General features: G+C 39.4%; 1 protein-coding gene across 1 annotated transcript in view; it reads right to left on the minus strand.

Moving 5' to 3' along the window:
• FAM171A1 (family with sequence similarity 171 member A1) overlaps positions 1–19,454 on the minus strand; it is an 88,905-nt gene that overhangs the window by 15,984 nt on the left and 53,467 nt on the right. The window contains exons 3-5 of the mRNA XM_075143846.1: positions 14,356–14,448; positions 9,134–9,292; positions 3,936–4,112 (exon numbers count right to left, since the gene is read on the minus strand). Coding sequence (XP_074999947.1) covers positions 3,936–4,112; positions 9,134–9,292; positions 14,356–14,448 — 429 coding nt within the window. The remainder of the gene's footprint in view (positions 1–3,935; positions 4,113–9,133; positions 9,293–14,355; positions 14,449–19,454) is intronic.

Raw genomic sequence — 19,454 nt, forward strand, 5'->3', positions numbered from 1 at the left:
TTTTGAAGTCCTTCATACAACTCTAGATGTGCATCTAGAGGTCTAGGTGCAACATAATGCCTCCATATCACACGGGATGAAAGTGAGGACTTCAAAGGAGAATGCTGGTTTTACAGTTTTGCTCATTGAATCCAATGAAAAATAGACACCTTAACATAAAGCATAAGCCATTTAAATGGGGGCTGAGGAGAATACAGCTGAGCAAGTGCTGTGTTATTCAGTCCAGCTGGCGGGAGCTGGAAATGATACAGGAGGTACAAAGTTTCATTTCTACTGGGATCTGTAGTATTCATTTCTGACTGAAGAGGACAAGGCTAGAAAGAAGTCTTGGACAGAAATTCGGTGTCCAAGAATAGAGAGATTAATTATATTGCTGTAAATCCTACTGACATCAAGGCAAATATACAGGGAGGAAGTCATGATCCCAACCATCTGTTTACGGATAAAGAAAAAAAAAGTTTTTCAGCCCCTTCAGATTTTGAGAAAAACAAGACAGCGCTTGGGGGAAAAAAAAGCCAACAACACAGAAAACCCCACTGAGCAATCCTGATTATAAAAATGAGAATCTGTATCTCTCATGTTCAAATCTTCAAGTGTGTACTATGAAATAAAACCACTCTCCCACAGCTGTGCGAAACACAAGAGAGACGGGTGTGTCAACAGCACGGAATGATTAAGTTGCATTTTAGTGTATACGTCTCCATAACATCAATGCATCTGTGCTTATTATGACCAACACTAAGAAATGCTGCAGAGAAAGGTGGTGGAGTGCATCTCCAACACCAGAACAAGGTTGGACGTATTTGTTTACCCTAAAACTTCTCCAGGGCATAGATAGTTGCTCTTCATTTTATTAATTATTCAAAAAGGTATTACTGCTTTAATTTGCTTGCCATGCATGCAAGGCAGCAAGTTTGTTTTTTAACGAAATATCTCATTTGGAACAGTGTAAAATAGATGCACCAGATTGTCTTATTTTGATGTCAGCCTGCTTCTTCTGGCTGCCTGTTTCATCAGTGTCAATGGAGCCACCCTCAGCCTTAAGCAGACTATGCTGCTTCTCCCCCTTCTCTCCCCAGTTCTCTCTCAAGGACAGAAACTGTGGTAATGAAAATACAGATTGTTTATGGTAAACATCCTAAAAAGCCATTAATTGTTTTTGGCTGCCGTAATATGCAAATAAGCATAATTTCTGTAGAAACTATGAAAATCTCTGCACCTCCCCGTCAGATGCCACTGGGTTTGTATTAGTACACCATGAGCTCAGCAAAATGTATGAGACACTAAGGATTAAAACATATTTCTAGTATTTCTGTCCCTTCTCCATTCCTTTCCCTAAAAGTGAAAAGTACTTCTGCTTTTTAGAGCAGAAACTATACTTCATGCAGCAATGATGACAACCACATGGATTCTAAACAAAAACAATGGCTTGCACGAACAAGCACCCACTGTACTGCTAATACGCTAGAGAGAAGCTCCGCATTATTGCCTGGTAATACAGTCATAGTTTTCCATCTCTGGCATTTACCCAATTTTCAGATAAAAGTGTGAAAATTTAAGCCACTGAAAATCTATTAAGGAGAGACCGCAACATAACTAGCACTGAAAAAAGCGGCTCCTGAAATGGAAGACAAAATCAGAATAATGAGGTTAGAGGACTTATCCTGACAAGGCACAGATCTAGCAGTGCAAATGGGTTACAACAACTTATTTGCCAGTTAAGGATTTCTCCAGCATGGAGCCATCCCAGTTATCATTCATCCTCCTCCCTCCACAGTCCAAGCACAACAGGGATGGGGAATGACAGGGTACCACCATGTTTGCGCTACATATGGCTAGTTTGACAGCCCTTAGGGTGCTATGTAGCCCACACAAGATAGAGTGGCTGCTCTACTTATTAAATTAGACTACTCTAATTTAAATTGGTTGGGATGTGGCCAAAATTCTGCTAGAACTGGCATGCTGCAGTCAGATCTTAAATGCATCTTTGTTCAACATTTTTGGCTGCACAGAAAGATGCTTACTTCAGCTGAAGTGTGAGCTGGAACCTAAGCGTAACGTCTTCAATACCTTCCTCTCCATAGCCTGGTGAAGCTAAGTGGTCTGACAAAAACCCTTTTTGTTTAATGGTCCTCATGCCTTTCCCTCCCAACAGCACAAGCGCTCCAGCAGTTTGTCATGAAGCAAACAAGGTAGAACTTGTCTCAAGACTGGGAGCCTCAAGCCTGCAGCACTAATTAACTAATCCGTATTGATCTATACTAATATGTACTGCACACAATAGCTTAACTAGCTCTTTATATGCAACAGTAAAAACCATATTCCACAGTAAGAGAGAGCTTTTGTGGCCCCACTGCAGGGGCATGGAAATTTGGCCATAAATGAGAAAGCTCCATAATCAAAATCAGAACCATTTACTAGCAGCAAGTAACCAGCAATGAGGCGGGCTGCAGCTATTACATAGCTGACAGGAAGGGTTGGGGATGGACTGCTTCTTGTGGGGAAAGTAAACATGAGTCAGTCTTCCACATCTTTGTTTGAACGAGGGGAAACAAAATAGTTTCTAGAATCACAAATCAAAATCAGTTTCAGGAAGAATGTAGTGAAACTTACTGCCAGGGCACCACAAGAAAACGTGACGTTTCCACAGTTAAGGGAAACTCCGAATCCATTCATCGCACTCTTATTCTACTATTCAATTTTATATCATATTCAAATTTATTCTTTATTAAATCCTACTGCTTTACTCTCTAATACAGCCAACTTCTGACAAAAGATTTAGCAGGCATGCTCTTTGAAAATACATCACCTTTTTCAGCAAACAGAGGCAGGAAGGAAGCAAAAACGTTATTTGCCCCTTCACCTCTCTCTTCCCCCTTCCCCTCCCCTTCCTCCAATATGCTGGTTTCATGCTCGTTATTCTACTTCTGGATGTGATCATAAACTGTCTCAAAATGTTTGCCTTGCAGGGACAAAACCCCACCGACCATCTACACAGATCCACACTTCTGGCTCCTTTTTCTTCCTCTCTTCCTTGCAGTCTTGGCCTTTCTCACCTTCCATTCTTCTTTTTTGACTTTTTTTTCTTAACAACCATCTAGTACATACGTCAGAGGGCACAGTGGAATAACTGAAGGGGAATCACCAGGACAAGACTTAAGCATCCCTTCATCCTTTACACTTTGAAGGTGTAAAGGTGGCCAGCACGGTATACCAACTAGCAATGAAAAAACCAAGCCAAAACAAAAATAGAGAGCCTAAACCACACATTTCTGGAAAAATTCCTATTCACAACAGCAAAAGTTGTCCTGCAACGTAAAAAAACTGAGTGCATTTTACAGCTTATGTGGATTAGTCATTCTGTCCTTTCAAAGTATTTCATGAATTTTGCTTGTTGCTTCTTTTTTTTTTTTAATCATTTACATGTACTTTCCTTCTTGATAGTATTAGTCAATCTCAAAGTGATTTACAAAAAAAGTCAGTATTATGTTTCCTATCTGACAGGCAGGAAACTGAGCTAGAGACAAGAGACAGACCAAAGGTCAGATAGCTGGCTGCTGGCAAAGATAAGGCTAGTTTTCATTTCTCCAGACTTCCAATTCAATGCCACAGCAAATACGTCGCTCTGCTTCTCAGTCTCCCGGTGAAATCAAGTTCTCTCAAGATAGTTTTTACATAAAATATTTAATAATTGCAAAATGTTACATTTACAAAAAAATTCTGTCTAGAAGTGGCACACAATGCTACTCAAGTATATTTGCAAATACCCTGTATATTACTTGATCAATAAAACTCAGGCGTCTTTCCTTTTAGACAGAAAACAGATTTCTGTACACTCCAGTGAAGACCTTACTATATTAACATGATAAATGCAGTGAGACATTAATCTCAGACAAACGAAGCCATCTAGTGAATCACAATTAGGTGTTACCTACCAAATTTTTGGTCAAACCTCCATGCTGGAACGTGTGCATTGTGCTTCAAGTTGCTGTTTGTTGGCAGAGGCACTGTTACATAGATGGGGCCATTCACGGGGATCGGAGTCCCATCGCTGTTGAGGAGATGAACACTGACTGCAGTGACAGGGGTGAGGTCGTACCTAGTGCTGTTTCCTACCGAGAGAATGAACGAACATTGTGACTGCAGAATTTCCCAGAATTTAAGATATACCCATGTGGTTCAACACTGCAGTACTGCACCAACATATTTCTCAAGGGATGGTAGTAGGAATACTCCCTGCCTTACAAAATTCACACAAGCAAGATGTATATGCTTCTCTATTTTTCATTTAATTTTGGAAAATTCTGAAGACAAGAAAACTACAGTGCAAAAATCTCCTGCATATATTTTCTCATCTTAATTCATCTTAAATAAGTATGTATGAGTACCACAGCCATAATCATGGCAAAAAAAAAATATTTCACAAGCCTTTATTACAGCCTCACATGCCCATATTATAACTAACAAACACCCAAACACGCAGTGACACTGCAAGGATGTTTAAGAATGTCAGGATATATTTCCTTTGGCCTTCCACTGAAATAAACCAAGCTAAATGGATTATTAGAATACACAGCGTTATCTTCTTATCTATGTAAGATAATAATTATTCTTTATGTTTAAACTGCGTGACAACGGACGTTACTTCATGACAACACGATTTAAAAAAGCGTTATAACCCTTCAACCATTTAACCAAATAAATCAATGACAGGGAAAAATACCATAGAGAGATATATATGTATGCATTCAGGGCAAAAAAAACCTTGGAGATCTGGAGCTCAAAGCAATAGCAGTTTAAACCAGAAGAGATGGAGCTTCCAGTTTTGCAAGGGGCTTGAGCCACCCGGGCGCACGCTGCTGCTAAGAGCGGCAGCCCTGCCGCCTCCTTGGGGCTGCTCCGGGGTCGTGCAGCCGCTCGTCCTGATTCGGGGCTCATCTGAGAGCAGGAACAGGGGTGCCTGGCTGGCGGAGAGCGAGGCGCTGCCCCCCTCTAATCCTGGTGCCTCACATCAGCACAAGCTGCCCGTAAAAGCACATTCGCACCCAAGAGCGGTGTGCCACCTGCCACGCTAGGGCACGGCGAGGGGTCCTGCAGTATCTCGGCACCAGTGTTCATCAGGATGAGTACTTTCAAGGGAACAGTGGGAAAGCATTAAGACCTTTATGATTTCCCTTAACAGTGAGCCTCAAGGAATGGCCTTTATTAAATTTGTTGTCTCTGAGTAACAGCTCACCAAAGTTAAGACATCACCAGGAAAGGGGCGGGGGGAGAGGCAAAGGGAAGGGAAAAAAGAGACAAAACTCCTCAGAATTTTAAATTCTTTGGATTTTGCAAGAGGTGCCAAACTGAAGACATGGAAAATAACCAGAAGAATTTTGCATGTGGCTTATTTAGTATAGCATCTACTCTGACGCACATTTTCCCCAGATTTCAAGGCGAGTGTCGCTGCTGCACAGCTGACAGGCCAAGGATGGATGAAAGCACACGCAAGGGGCACACGCTCTGCTTTGATCTGCTGTGAACTGAGGGGCAGAAGCATGTCTTCCAGAGGGATTAAAGTGCTGAGAAAACAGGCACTCTGAAGATGGCCATATAAAAGAGCCACAGAGCTAACTGACAGAAAAAACGGAAAAATAAGGTTTGGAAATTCAGCTGGGGTGTAGGGGAAGGTTGCCAGCCTACCCAAGCATTTGTATTACAGGCTCCAATGGTGCACAATATCATCCCCTTACAGCCTTAGAATATAAAATAGAGAGAGAGAGGAGGGAATTGGTGGGGGAAAAGTTGTTCCTGTATTCCTGATCATTCAATCCACTGCCTCTGCCATGCACCTATAACTTCCATCAGATTGATGCTTGTCCCCAAGTCACCGAACTTGGGCCACTGTTTCTCAGGCTGGGATCAGAGAAATAAATTCCTATTGCTAAGTATCATAACCTGACCTGATAACATTCTGGCATATACAAATTCCTAATGACAAAAGGTATAACTTCAGATTTTAGAAACATTTAGATTAATATCTAAGATTAAACTATGTTTCATATTTTACTTATTTTTAGATATTGAAAGTTTTTAATTTTTCTTTCATTACTGTCTTGATAAAGCATATCTGCCTAATATCTGTAAAAATGAGTTTTCAGTCCCAGAAATAGCATTCTGATGGTGAAACACTTTTTTTGCATCTTTCTTACTTAAGATGCACTGATGCTTTGCTCAGTGCTGGGCTGAACAAGATATATTAGAAGATGAATAAATTTCTGAAATCCACTGACCTCTGGCAAGAAGAAATAATCCTTCAGTTTGCCATCTTGCACAGTATGTAAATGCTCATTAAAAAGACAAATTTTTCTCTTTTCTGTTGTGAAGGTAAATTAAAATCAATGCTTATGGAACTCTCCCATGCTATAAAACTGATAAGCACATGCACAGATTAAATGGGAATGGACTTCAATAAATGTCAGCTTTCATTTATTTCTTGTCATTTTTGACATCTGGTGACCTGTGAAGAGCTCTAACAATAATCAGAGGAAAATGCACTGTGCCTTAGACTTGACTCTTCATAAAGAAACAACCAACCTACAAAACCAGCCGGAGTAATAGTTATTAGCCAGCTTGGCCCATTACTGCAGACGAAGGAAAGTTTTGCTTAGTTTGGTTAAAAGGACAAGATTTTGTGAAACCATCCTACTGCTCTCCAACTGGTGATTAATACAAACAATAAGCTAACACTATATAGGCTTGTCACTACTTGCAGCTAAATCCTTTGAATTTTTATATTTGGAACGTGCCGATTCATGTAATGAATTTTCACTGCTCCATATTACTACTTCAACACTCAGTTAGTATTTTGTGAAAACTGTTGAACTCACATAGAACAGGTTTTAGTTAAAACAACTGTAAAGTCACTCTGGATAAATACTAGCCAGAGAACTGAGCTGATTGAAACAAATAGCAGGACTCTCCAAAACTCTACAGACATGTAAATAAACTATGAAAGAACAGAAGAGTAATTGGTGAGGGAGAGAAGTGGGAGAGAGGGGCGAAGGGGTAGTGTTCAGGAACACTCCAAAATTCCCATGCAAATTAATGCTAAGTTTTTTCAGAATTCTAAAATTTGTACATATTTCTCTTTTTCTCTTGAGAACAGAAATATTCAGAAATCCCCAGCAGGTGGTGATGTCATTTTTTATTCCTTCAAAAGTTTTTCAGGTGAAATCTTCACCAAGCCGCTTGGAGATGAAGAAAGGAAGTCAATCCAAGTCTAGGATTTTAAAGTTTAATGTTTCCACAGCAGGAGAAACTTCTACTAAAAATAGAGGACATTTCAACTATACTACCGTGCATATACAGATATATTGTATTTGTAGTCTGTATTACATCATACTCAATACTACAGTGTTCAGAAAACAAGGCTCTTCTCAGTCTCTTAAACCCCATTTCTTTGCTGTCATTTTGGTCTTTTGTGACATACTTTTACTTGAAGGCTAATAAAAGTCAAATCCAGGGCCCCCATGCTCAAGTAGAAAAGTTCCCGTCATGCAAGCATATAGAAGATGAAAAAATCAAGGGATGCGTTCATCTGTTTTGTAGGAGGCTAGGAGGTAAAACAGGAGAAAGATGATGTCCTGGTTGTGTAGTTCCCATGACAGGTGATCATCTGAAATCTTGGCAAGACCTGTTTTCACTAAATAAATGCAAGGGTGGGAAAGGTGGGTTGCAGAGTATTAAGGAAAGATTTGGGAGAGGAATCCCACACACATTGTCAATAGTTTGTTCAGTCGGTTTAGAGATAAAAAGAAAGGAGATGAGGAAGTAGACAGACGAATGAGATCAAGTGCATTCCTTCGTTTTAAAAAAGATAAGAGATATTTGATCATGTCTGAGTATGAAGAGCCAGAGAAAACTTAAGGTTGAAGATGAGAATAGGGAAATGACAGAGATATAGAATGAGATAGGATGAGATGTACTCACTGGAGCAGACAGAAGGATTGGAGTAAGGTAGTAGACACATTTCTAATTGTAATAGAAAAGGAGACACTCAGATTTGTACAAAGGGAAGAGGCAGTTTATTCGGCCTTTTTTTTTTTTTTTTTTTAATGGAAAAGCTAGCAAGCTCAGTACATACCGTGTATACACATGACCCAGCATTCAAAGTCACCTAGATCAACATATCACAAGTAAATGCATCCTGAGAGACAGCAGGGAGGGACCTCCAGGGGTTATTTAGCCTGCTTCAAAGCAGGCTCAGCTATGCCTACGCCATCCTCAGAGGTGATTGTCTAATTCTGTCCAACACCCTCAAGCAATTGATTCTACAGCTTAAACTATCCTCACCATAGCAAGGTTTTCCTAATCACTAGTCTGAATCTCTCTTGCTGCAGTGCAAAGTCCACTGCTTGCTTTCTAACCCAATATGGACACAGAGAAAACATTACTCTCCTTTTCACAGCAGCATTGTGAAGATTTCTGTGCCCAACTCTTCTATTTTTCTGCAGCCTACACACCACCAATTATTTCAGTCAAGACTAATGAGAAGTGGAAGAAGAGTAACAGGCAGTTGCAGTCATAAAAATGTATTACAGCTTTGAATTTAACAGTGGTTGTGTTTCTACTATGAATTTTCACTGTTTTCCCTTTGGTGCTAAATGAATTTGCGTATTTTTGGCTGAAGCTAGATTCAAAGGTATTAACAAAGTCATTGAAACAACTCTTAGCTGAAACAACAGAGTATTAAATCCGTGACGTATAAGCATTTTATTTATTTTTAGAAAAAAATTGAACAAGAATTTACAATTCTCCAGTTAAATTTTCTTTTGTCCGTTCACATTAATCTCCATCTTTGTATGTGCACATGCAACATGTTTGGGGACTTAACTCTAAACTACAAGTGTAACAAACTTTTCTGATCTCCCAAGGCCAAGGAGTCTTCATCTTTGCTATTCAGTGGCCCCATTTAAGGGATAGCGGACCTTGGTCTCTTGCTTATTGGAACATCATTGTGGTAGGGCAGTTGAACCTATCATGTCATCCAAATTTTAAAGAATGTTTGCTGGAACAAGAAATGGAAAAAATGATAAAGTTGATCCCTGGACCAAAATGAAATCAGAGCAAAACCAAAGTAGTGGGTTACCTGTTCCATTTCCATCTAATCCCTGCAAATAAGGAAAGCTGTCCACTTCCCAGGGTGAACTGGCTGCAGTTAGATATGCTGTCAAATCACTGTAGCTAGTGTTCTCTGGTAATTTCACAGATCTTCTCTGAAAGTGAACTTGTGGCTGAGTCCGTGCACCTAAAAAAATTAAAAGTGACTTTATATCCAAGGCGGGCAGAATATTTAGATGTTCATATTTATGGAAGCACATTTACAGTTTTTTTCATTATAGCTTGAGAAGGACAGAGACATCAGAAGGCTATTACAAAAGAGGAGGAAAACCAGTATTTTTACATTTATTTTGCAGTTGCCATTATTTTTCCACAAGTACCACTGAGCAAAATTGTGAAAGCATCTAACGTCAGAAGCTTTTCTGACCACGTAATTTCCCAGGATCACCTCAAATTTCATTACATACTTCTTACAGTGAATATAACTGAAACGAAAACTGAGTTCAGAGCTAAGGCATGTGACAGCTTAGAAAAGCATCCATTTCACCATTTTTGTTTAAATTCTGTTTTTCTTGAAATAGTAAGATAAATTAAGCTTACACTCTTTAAAGTGATTTTCTAAGGGACTACAATTCTACCTGTAGTCCCAATTAACTTGTGTAATTTCCATGTTTCATTTTTACAAAGCTTTGGCCACGTTAACTATCACTAGTACTGAGATAATAGTAACTTTTTATTTAAACCACTGGATAAAAAGATTCACTTGACAAAGCCTGGGTGAGAAGAGTTTCCATATTTTCCCACGCAAAGAACGCATCTAAACAGAACCAGATTACTTGGCATGTAAGACTTCTCTCTTTTCCTCTGTCTTGTACAGTTTTAGTTGGTTTTTTCAAGATCACTAGGTGTTAATTGAAGGGTCTTTGCTGCAACATGATTTAAGACTGTGTCACGTACTATTGCATTTCATGTCTCATTTAAATCCCAGTTTATAAAGTCAATAGTCTTTTTCAGTGGATGCTCGCCATTAATACTGTTTAGCAACACACAGCAAGACTCCATCTGCAAGTTTGTGAGTGCAACATGCAAATTAATTTTTAAATCAAAAGCTATTGTATTCTCCAGAGCTCATTTTGAATACTCACAGAACACTCCCCACGCAGCACAAAATCAAGAGGCAAGCAGTTTTTTTTCTTAATTCACATTTGATTATGCAGTTCAAAGATGTCAACTCAAACCAATTTTGCTCCTTTTCCTCTGTTAGTCTCTGGCAGCGCTTTTAGATTACATGTTAACTTCACTGCGAGAAAGATTAAAGAGCTTGACTCACAACTCCTAACTTTATAACTGCCAATGTCATTAACCAGGAGACTCTCCTTGCATTATTTTCTAGCTCATAGGAGCTCTAGCTATGTGAAAACATAAAATTCCACAGAACAAACTTTGTATTGGCCAACAAAAATTGCTATGTAGGCGGGCAAGTATCTCCAAAGAGCTGATCATTGTTTAGCTGTCATTTCTTTGGTAATTCTGCAAGAAAAAGCTATAAAACCACTTTTCTTTTTTAATTTCTGAAACATTTAAGTATTTACAGCAGGCTCTCAAGACTGGCAGTATCCTTAAGTGTTTAAGACAGTCATTAAACAACACCCGTGTGAAACGGGAAGAAATCTCCCTTACCCAATTTCTAGGCTTAAATGGGAAACAACATAAAAGACTAAATAAATTGACTGCAATGAACTCGGAGAAGACCTATCTCCCGAGTGCTCTGCAATACCGTAGTAGTTTGCTGTACCTCAGGGACAGATCTGCTCAAGCACTCGGGAGCTCTGACTGCACTGCTGAGCAGGCTCCTATGGCCCGTCGGGATAAGCATCCACAGTAACAAAACAGAAAAAAACCCACAACAAAGAAACCGGTATTAGGATTATCACTAACAGTTCAATGTAGAACTGCAGGATTTTCTGCTGTCTAAATCTCCGGTTAAGATGAATTATTCAAGTTGCCAAGAACCAGTATTACATTTCTGAAGATGCGAACTAATGAGGAATTAAAAACAAAGTAACTGTTGTTGAGTCTGTAACACAGTAGTTTACGCGGAGGCTCTGGGGTTTTCTATAAAAAAATGGTTGTTTTGTAGCACTGGGAGAGCCATGAGCTGCCAAATTTCAACCAGAGAGTGAGGACTCAGAAAGCCAACCTCAGTTTCTTGAATCCTACAGGCAACACAAAGCGTTCCTACGGCTGAGCCCCAAACCTGGCAGAAAACCTGCGGATGCAAGGTTTAAGGTGGAAGAAACAGCTTCCACTGCAGATAGTGCATATACGTACAATAAATCAGTGCAGAGTAGTTAATTCACATCCTAGATTAACAAACTCCTTAATATTGATATTCACCCAAAACCTGCCACTCACCCAGAGTCTCCCCTCAGCTCCTCAGCTGGGTGTCCCAAAACCCAGCAAGAGACTTCAAAGGGGCAGAAGACCAGGAGCTACCAGCCAAAGGCTTATGAGGGAAGCAGCTACCAAGGCTTTCGCCTTCTCTCACCACCTGCTAAAAGATAATCCAATGTACTCCTTTAGCAGAGGTCATAGAGGATTTTGGGGCATATAAATATCTGGGAATAGACTTATTGAGGGAATTGGAAATGGTAAAATGGAGAGAAAAACTTGTGCTGACTAGACTCTTAAGAGTATTTTTCAACAAATCAACACTTATCACTGGGAGTGGATTATTATTATTGCTTCTATTACTGAAGATACCTAGTTTTGACCTACAAAACCCAAAGAAAACCCAAACACATTCAAGTATAAAATTGGCACGTGAGCTCCCTCCACTTGGCGAGTGCCATGAGGTAAAGGACTGCTGAGCACTGATCTTATCTTTAAACATCCTCTTGTCAACACACCGGCCATGATTCAAATGCTGTCAGCTCCAGTTTGCCAGCGCACACCTGAAGATGTAGCCACCACAAGGAGTCCCTGTGAGGCACCTCTTGTCAGGCTGAACGTGTGACATGCGGCACCACACCGGCATTTGAGCTTCAATCTATGTGAAGTAACATCCGAAGTATCATCAATTCATGCTCTGATTGCTCATATGTCAGAGGCAATAGAGGGAACCCACACAGCTCCCATTCACTGAATGCTGAAGTTCAGCTTGTCACTGTGCTGGTATTAAATAACTTAAATGACCCAGTGGCTGGCAAGCTCCATCCCTCGCAATTACTGACAGAGCACAGCAGCGGATTGTAATGCCATCATGAAAATGAAGCTGGCTGCATCAACTCAGACAAACTTTTCAACTGCATAATAAGTCGCTTGATTAATTATTCAAAAGCAAGTGGTAACTTATTGTACTAGACAGGCCTTTCTCTCCCTTTGACTAGTGCTTCAAACACCAGTGTCCCCAGTCTGTTCCTGGTATAATGAGTTCTGTTTTGTGCTCGTTTTTGCACTAAGGTAACTCCTGATCGGCTCTTTTGAAGGAGTGCGAAGTTACTGGGAAATAAATTGGAGAAGTAACAGAGAAAAACTAGGTCACAAGGATTTTGCATAGAGACTGGAGAGACCATTCAAATGCTGGTACAATGTCTAGGCCATCTTTCATTTAGGTTTCATCACAAGAGAATTCCCAAGAAAAGGAGCATGGGCTGGTCCTATAAAATAGTTTTTACTGGGCATGACTGAGAGTTCAAATCCCAACCCTTAGAATACTCCGGGTACCACTTTCTTCCTTTGTCCTCTTTCTCTGCTGAACTAGCAGAACCAGTTATCTTAATCTAATTTAAATATATTGGGAACACCCAGATCAATTCACTGAAGGGAGCAATATTATGTGGAAAATATTTTTGAGTATCACTGGGCTGTTAAATGTCCCTCTAGCCCTTTAACATCCCCCGTTTTTTTGAAGAAAGGAAGCTGTAAACATGAAAAGCGTGTTCTTTTTAAATTAATTGCATAATATCAGCACATTTGCATAAGAATAAGAGTATTTAATACACCATGCTAGTAGAATACTGTTGGTAAACAACGTTTCATGTTTTGTCTAATGGAATCCCTTGTGGTTTAACACAGTTCACCGTCCATCTAATTTACCCCATTAGATAATGTCAGCTCTCAAACTGCAGAATATACGTACGGCAGCTGTGCTGTTCTACATCTCCTTCTGAGCGTTCTATCAGCTACCTAATTTGTTTAGTGCTTTTTCAGCTCCAGTTGTACCTAGTGCTATCATTAATGAAAAGCCTATTGTGTCTAGATGGTTTCTAACCATAAAAAAAGATGTCAGGAAGGCATAATTGTATTATATTCCCTCAGATAAAACAAGGTTATCTTGGATGTTATTGAAGGTAGTATTCCCCTGTTTATTAACTATCTGGTAGACTTTAAAATAATGGTAATCATAATACATGGGAATAAGACATAGTTTATGCACAATAAGAGTGCTCACAGGAAGGACATCCCCTTGTTTTGGCTCATCAAGGTATCTTTAAAAACTTCTGTTCTTTTCTTAATAGACTTACCTCAGCTATCACATCAATTGGGCTAAGCTAGGTCAGATCCCCAGGTCAGATGAACATTTTATTCTTTACTGTGCAATTTAGAAAACACAGTGTTCATCTGACTGATACTACAGTTGCTTTAACTTCTGTGTTTGGCCTTATGAAAAGGTGATTTGAACTTTATTCTTCTAATACAGTGGGTTTCATCCTGCAGTATGTGGGATTGCAGGCAGTCTGATAAGGGGTCCACAGGAAGTACTTCAGAAAAGCAAGTTTATATAGGGTATACAACAATGCAGACATGAAAAATTTTCAATTTTTCTATGCCCTAAATTTCTAAGGAATTACAGTAGGGAGCAAGAGAAAAAAAACCAGAAAATTCTTAGACAATAAGAACACATCACAAAATGTTTACTGCAAGGATGGTTAAATGAGGCTAGATGAAAAAACATCCAACAGATAGCGAAAGAAATTTGATCTCTAGCTCTCAAATGGCACACTAAAGTCCAAACTTGTTTATTACCAAGTAACTCGAATTCCCTAGTCACAGCAGTTAGGGATGAATTTAGCTATTAATCAATTTGGTAAAACTATCCCACAGAGGAGCATTCCTTGGGGAACTCAGAAGAACTCCCCACGAGATACCAGTCTCACCCACGGGACAGAGTTCAGAAAGTATTGGGCTGTCAGGCTTTTTGTTTAGTGTCACTCGAATTTCCATTCCCACTTCCAAAACCCAGCATACCTTGAAATCCTGAGACTATCTGGACTACATCGTCATAGACCATTAGAGTAGCTGAGCGTTCAGGAAGAAGGCCGAGACTCAGTGAAGAGAACACTGTGGGAGAGAAGTGATTTAAGTGGGATATAGTTGAATTCTTGTAAACATAACCCAACAACAGCAGCACTTACTTTCTTCTACATTTTTGCAAAAGCAGGCCACCCAAACTATTAAAATCATATTGTATACGTGACAGAAACCACATGCATTTTCTAAACCAAATAATTAAATTGCGAGTAATTATTACTGAACTAAACAACATGTTCTACGCTTTGACTCCTGCAAGTCATGCATGGTAGCTCAAAGTACAGAAGAGTGCAGTGTAAAGCAGGGTTTCAGGTTATAATTCCCAGCTCCATAGAAAGACTTGTCATTACATAAAGAGGAGTGAAACACTAACTCAGTCTGACTGAATTATTTTTCTGTGAAACGGCTATATTTCTTACCTTAGGAAGATTTTAATGAAACTTAACTTTTAAATACTTTGAGATGCTTACATAAAAAGTCATACAGAAAGGCAAAGTATGATGAATAAGTCTGAGTAATTTGCTTTAAAATACAGCACGTCCTTACTGAGTCACCACCTACACTACAGAAGTGCTATATATAGCAGAACTACTGTCATTCTACCAGTGGTGCGAAAAGGGACAGATAAATGCTGTTTGCTGCAAGAAATCTGCCTGCAAGGACCTCCTTTGCCACTGGGTACTGACATTCCTTATAGGGGGCTGTGTCTGCATGCACACAGATCTTTGGAGAATGAAGAACACGATACAATTTCATGCCAAGTTCTTCAGACCCAGAAGACCCAGAAATATGTATGGAATTAGCCACCGAGCACACCTGACTCCCACACCCACGAAAACAGTAAGAAGTAGACCTGCCTGCAGTCCATGCATGGCTTTCAAAGATAGAAGGAGAGGAGGAGATTAATGCAGACTAGTAATTTTTGGTAACTGGGCAGCATCCCACATTTGCACCTGGAAAGTACTCATCCCATTCTGAAGTGAGCACAAGCTGAGGAAGACATTTCCAGAACCGATTAATAAAAGAACAGCGCAAGCTCTTCTGATTTTCTGGAGCTTCATAAATTTCCTCTAAATTAATATGTATTACTTAATCCAAGAGACCAGATAGATGTTAGTTACAAATGGGGAGACTGTACACTATTTCTGTTTTAAGAAATATATTCTCTTTCTAAAGATCAGAAATTTTAGTGTTTGGGAGAAAGACAGGAGAAAGGAGAAACTAGGAAAAACACACTGATAAGAACCACCACCTAAAAGATGGTCTTAACAACATATATGAACATTAAAAAAAAAAAAACACCCATGTTATTGCAAGTACAGCTGAGAATTTCCTTTCCAATGCTCTACATGTGAAACAGATCTACAACATAAGTAAGAAAGCCTGGTGTAAGTAGCATTAAGGCCACACAATTACAAAATTTGTTTGTCTTTACTCCAATAACTTAATTTATATGAAGAAAGCTAATATAATTTAGACACCCTGGGGAGCTCAATACAATAAACCATGCCAACATCTTCTTCCATATATGACAGACTATAATGCATATATAACCTCTAAACTTCCCTTGGGCTTTTCTGCACAATCTTTTCTCAGCATGACAAAGACAGAAAGTCATAGTTTTTAAGGCCAGAAGGATGATTGTAATGATCCAGTCTTACTCCTGTATAACTACAGCCTTCCCTGAATTAATTACTGCTTCAGATCCAATAGCTGTGCTTAAACTAGAAAACATGTTGTAGAAAAACTATCCAATTTTCTTTTAAAGGTGTCCAGTGGTAAAGAACACACCGCAACATCAATGTTCTCATAAATAATTATGAGGTTACTTAAACTATGTGCCTTTTTTACCCATCAAAATTTATTGAGGTTAGACTTTCAGCCATTTGATCTTCTTTTTATACAAGCCCACTAGACAGAAGAATTCTCTCTTACCGGTTTCCTGTTCTCTATGCGGGTACTGATGGACTATGATCAAATTACCCCATGAACTTTCTCTCTGGTGAACAAAATAAATGAAGCACTTCCAAGTCTTTCCCTGTAAGCTGTATTTTCCAATCTTTTAATCACTCCTGATATAACCCTGCAGTTTTAAACATTTTTCTTGAAGCGTGGATCCAGGACTGGACACACATTTCCCTGAGCGGCTGCACCAAGGACAAGTTCTGAAACACTACTCCGCCTTCTCAGTCTTTACCTTATTTTACAGCTAAGGATCAGATTATTCTGCTTTCTTGCAGTGCTGCACTGGGAGGTTATTTTCAACCATTCATCTACCATCACTCACATGTCTTCTGCAGAGTCACTGCTTTCCAGATGAGCTCTCCTCTCCCAGAAATACCACGAGCATCCTCTGCTCCTAGAACTACATTTCACCACAGTGAATACCATGGTTTCCTTTGACTGACCCGACCAGCTAGTCTGAACTGTGCTGCCTCAGCAACTTCCCTCTCTTCATTGCACACACTCCAAAAATGTCCTCTTAACTATGGACTACCAGTCACAAATTTTCTTCTTCCAAATTATTTACAAAGAAAAATCTATGCGTAGCTAAGAGCAGATAGATGAGCACATCTTCCATCATGAACACTTCAACAACTCAAGTGATGTTAAATTAATGAACTGTGAATAAGTGGAGTCATGGCTCTGCTGATAAATAGTTTAATGGAAAAAGAGATCTTAATCTTTTCCTCCTACCATTTATCACTATGTAAATAAATAATCCTCCTGCTTAAGTGGTAAAGAGCTAGTAATTATTTTGGTTAATACAAGAAAAGTTCATTTCTGCCAAATTATGAGAACAGAAAACCCTCGATGCTTACTCCTCAAAGCTATTAAAATAATATCACGAGTTCAGTGGCTGCACAGCTTTTCAGCATAAGATTATAACTACTGCATATTGACTGCGATGGAATAATCATGACCCTTCGGCAAGGTCCTGTTACAGTACTTTAAACATTACCACCCTATAGCTCTCAAACCTACTCCCTGCTCATGGTTATCATTTCCACATTTGAAGTAAACGTGTCCATAGTTCATTCACCACAGCACACAGGTCGGCACATTAGCTTAAACCACTGCCATGGGTGGGACGCTGCTCAGAATGGCCTATCTGCTCTGTGGGGTGACAACTACTAGTACTGTTAAAAGGCATTTTTGGGAAATGAGGATCCCGCTGTATGCGTGTGCCCAGACTGCACACTGCAGAATCAAGATTTAAATATGCTGCCTGTTCCCCATCATTCATCCCAGATTACAAAAATACAACAACAACAAAACTTCCACGGTTTTCAAAACTTCTAGACTGTGCTGGTTACAAGCATGATAGGCATTTAAATACAGAACATTTAAATACAAACAGTTCTTGGAAAGTTTTTTAAAGACTACAGGCATTTTAGTCAATACAAAAAATAACAGCCTACGTATCTTGGGCCTGAACTTTTATGTCATGTCCCTTTTAAGGAGTAATTCAAAGAACAACCCTATTAAATCTACACGGGGCGTATCAAGTTGTAACTTGTTGTTTCTTTAATCAAAGAAAGGATTAAGTTCAAGGTACAGAAAGCAAAAGAAAGTATTCAACTCCCAATTAAATCAATGGCAAACTATCTACTAGTTTCAATGGGGGAAGAGCAGAGGTGAAAGGAATCTATTTTCTGAGTTAAGCTCACATTTCAGCCGTGGAAAGAAGGATTTTGTGGAAACTGTATACGATTACTGCTCTTTAAACTTCAATGATTTACCAAAACAATAATGCCATGTTTGATTCCCTTCCCTTAAAACCAATATTTAAGAAAAAGCAACAAGCAAAAAACCTAATCAAACAAACTCCAGTCCATGGAAGAGTAGGTCGCATTCGAAAGATTTGGGTATGAGTCAGAAAGATATGAGACACAAGGCAAGAAAAGGTTATTGCATGCTTTAATCATATATGATTGTGTCCTAAGGAAGTACATGAAGTATGCCCAGGAAGTTGCATCTCATCTTATTTAAACAGAAAAAACATCAAGGAAATTTCTAAACAGAGTCACAGAACAATTACGGTTGGTAGGAACCTCTGGAGGTCACCTGCTTCAGCCAAGCCGGGGGGTGTCCAGGTGAGTTTTGAATACCTTTAAAGATGGAGATTTCACAACCCTTCTGGGCAACCTGTTCCAATCTTTGACTACTGCTGCTGTAAAGATTTATTCCCTTTTATTTATTTGAAACTCTCCCTGCTGCAACTCATTTCAGTTATTCTTTCACTATGCACCTAAGAGCCTGGCTTAGTCTTCACTATAGCTCCATTAAGTAGCTAGAAAATGTGACAGAATACGGTGGAGGAAATGTGGAAGAAGTCAGTCTATCTTACCTGAAGCAAGCGAATGCAGGTAAGTAAATGGCATGTTGAAATGCCTAAAGCATAATTCTGGGTTTGAAGAGATTCAAGTTCCTTTCCCCATCTGAAAATACATTTGCTGCTTGACCTTGTGGCAAGTCACACAGTCCCTCTGGCTACGCTGATATTAATAAATAAAATGGAGCCAAGGCATGGGATTGAACACTGCCCAGTGATCATTTATACTAGTTAAATATCAGTGCACTTAAAACCTGGCATGGCTTTGGCCTGGGCCAATTATCAAATCTGAGGTGATTTGGGTATAATACAAGCCTGGGACCATTCCCAAACTACTTGGGCCCTAATTGTGGCTGGGGATTAGAGGAAAGGCAGATGAAAACTGGGGATGTGACCTTCATCTAGATGTTACGTCTCAAGGTCTGAAAGCCACCCTCAATCTGTTCTATTTAGCAGTACAGAAATAGTCTTCACGACTCAGTTTCCCGCCCTGTACAACTAATGTAAAGTCTCCCACTTCCCATAAAATTTTGAGGCATTCTGATAAAAACTAGTATGCAAATATTATTCTTATATTTGTTTGCCTGCAGAAGAAACAAACTGTGCTAATTAAGTTAGAAAAAACCCTTACATCTGGATAACATAACTGCAGATTAAAACTGTCCTATGGACACAGCCAAGAACTGAAAGGCCAGGACGT

This window comes from Calonectris borealis, chromosome 2, assembly GCF_964195595.1.
Source record: "Calonectris borealis chromosome 2, bCalBor7.hap1.2, whole genome shotgun sequence".
NCBI lineage: Eukaryota > Metazoa > Chordata > Aves > Procellariiformes > Procellariidae > Calonectris > Calonectris borealis.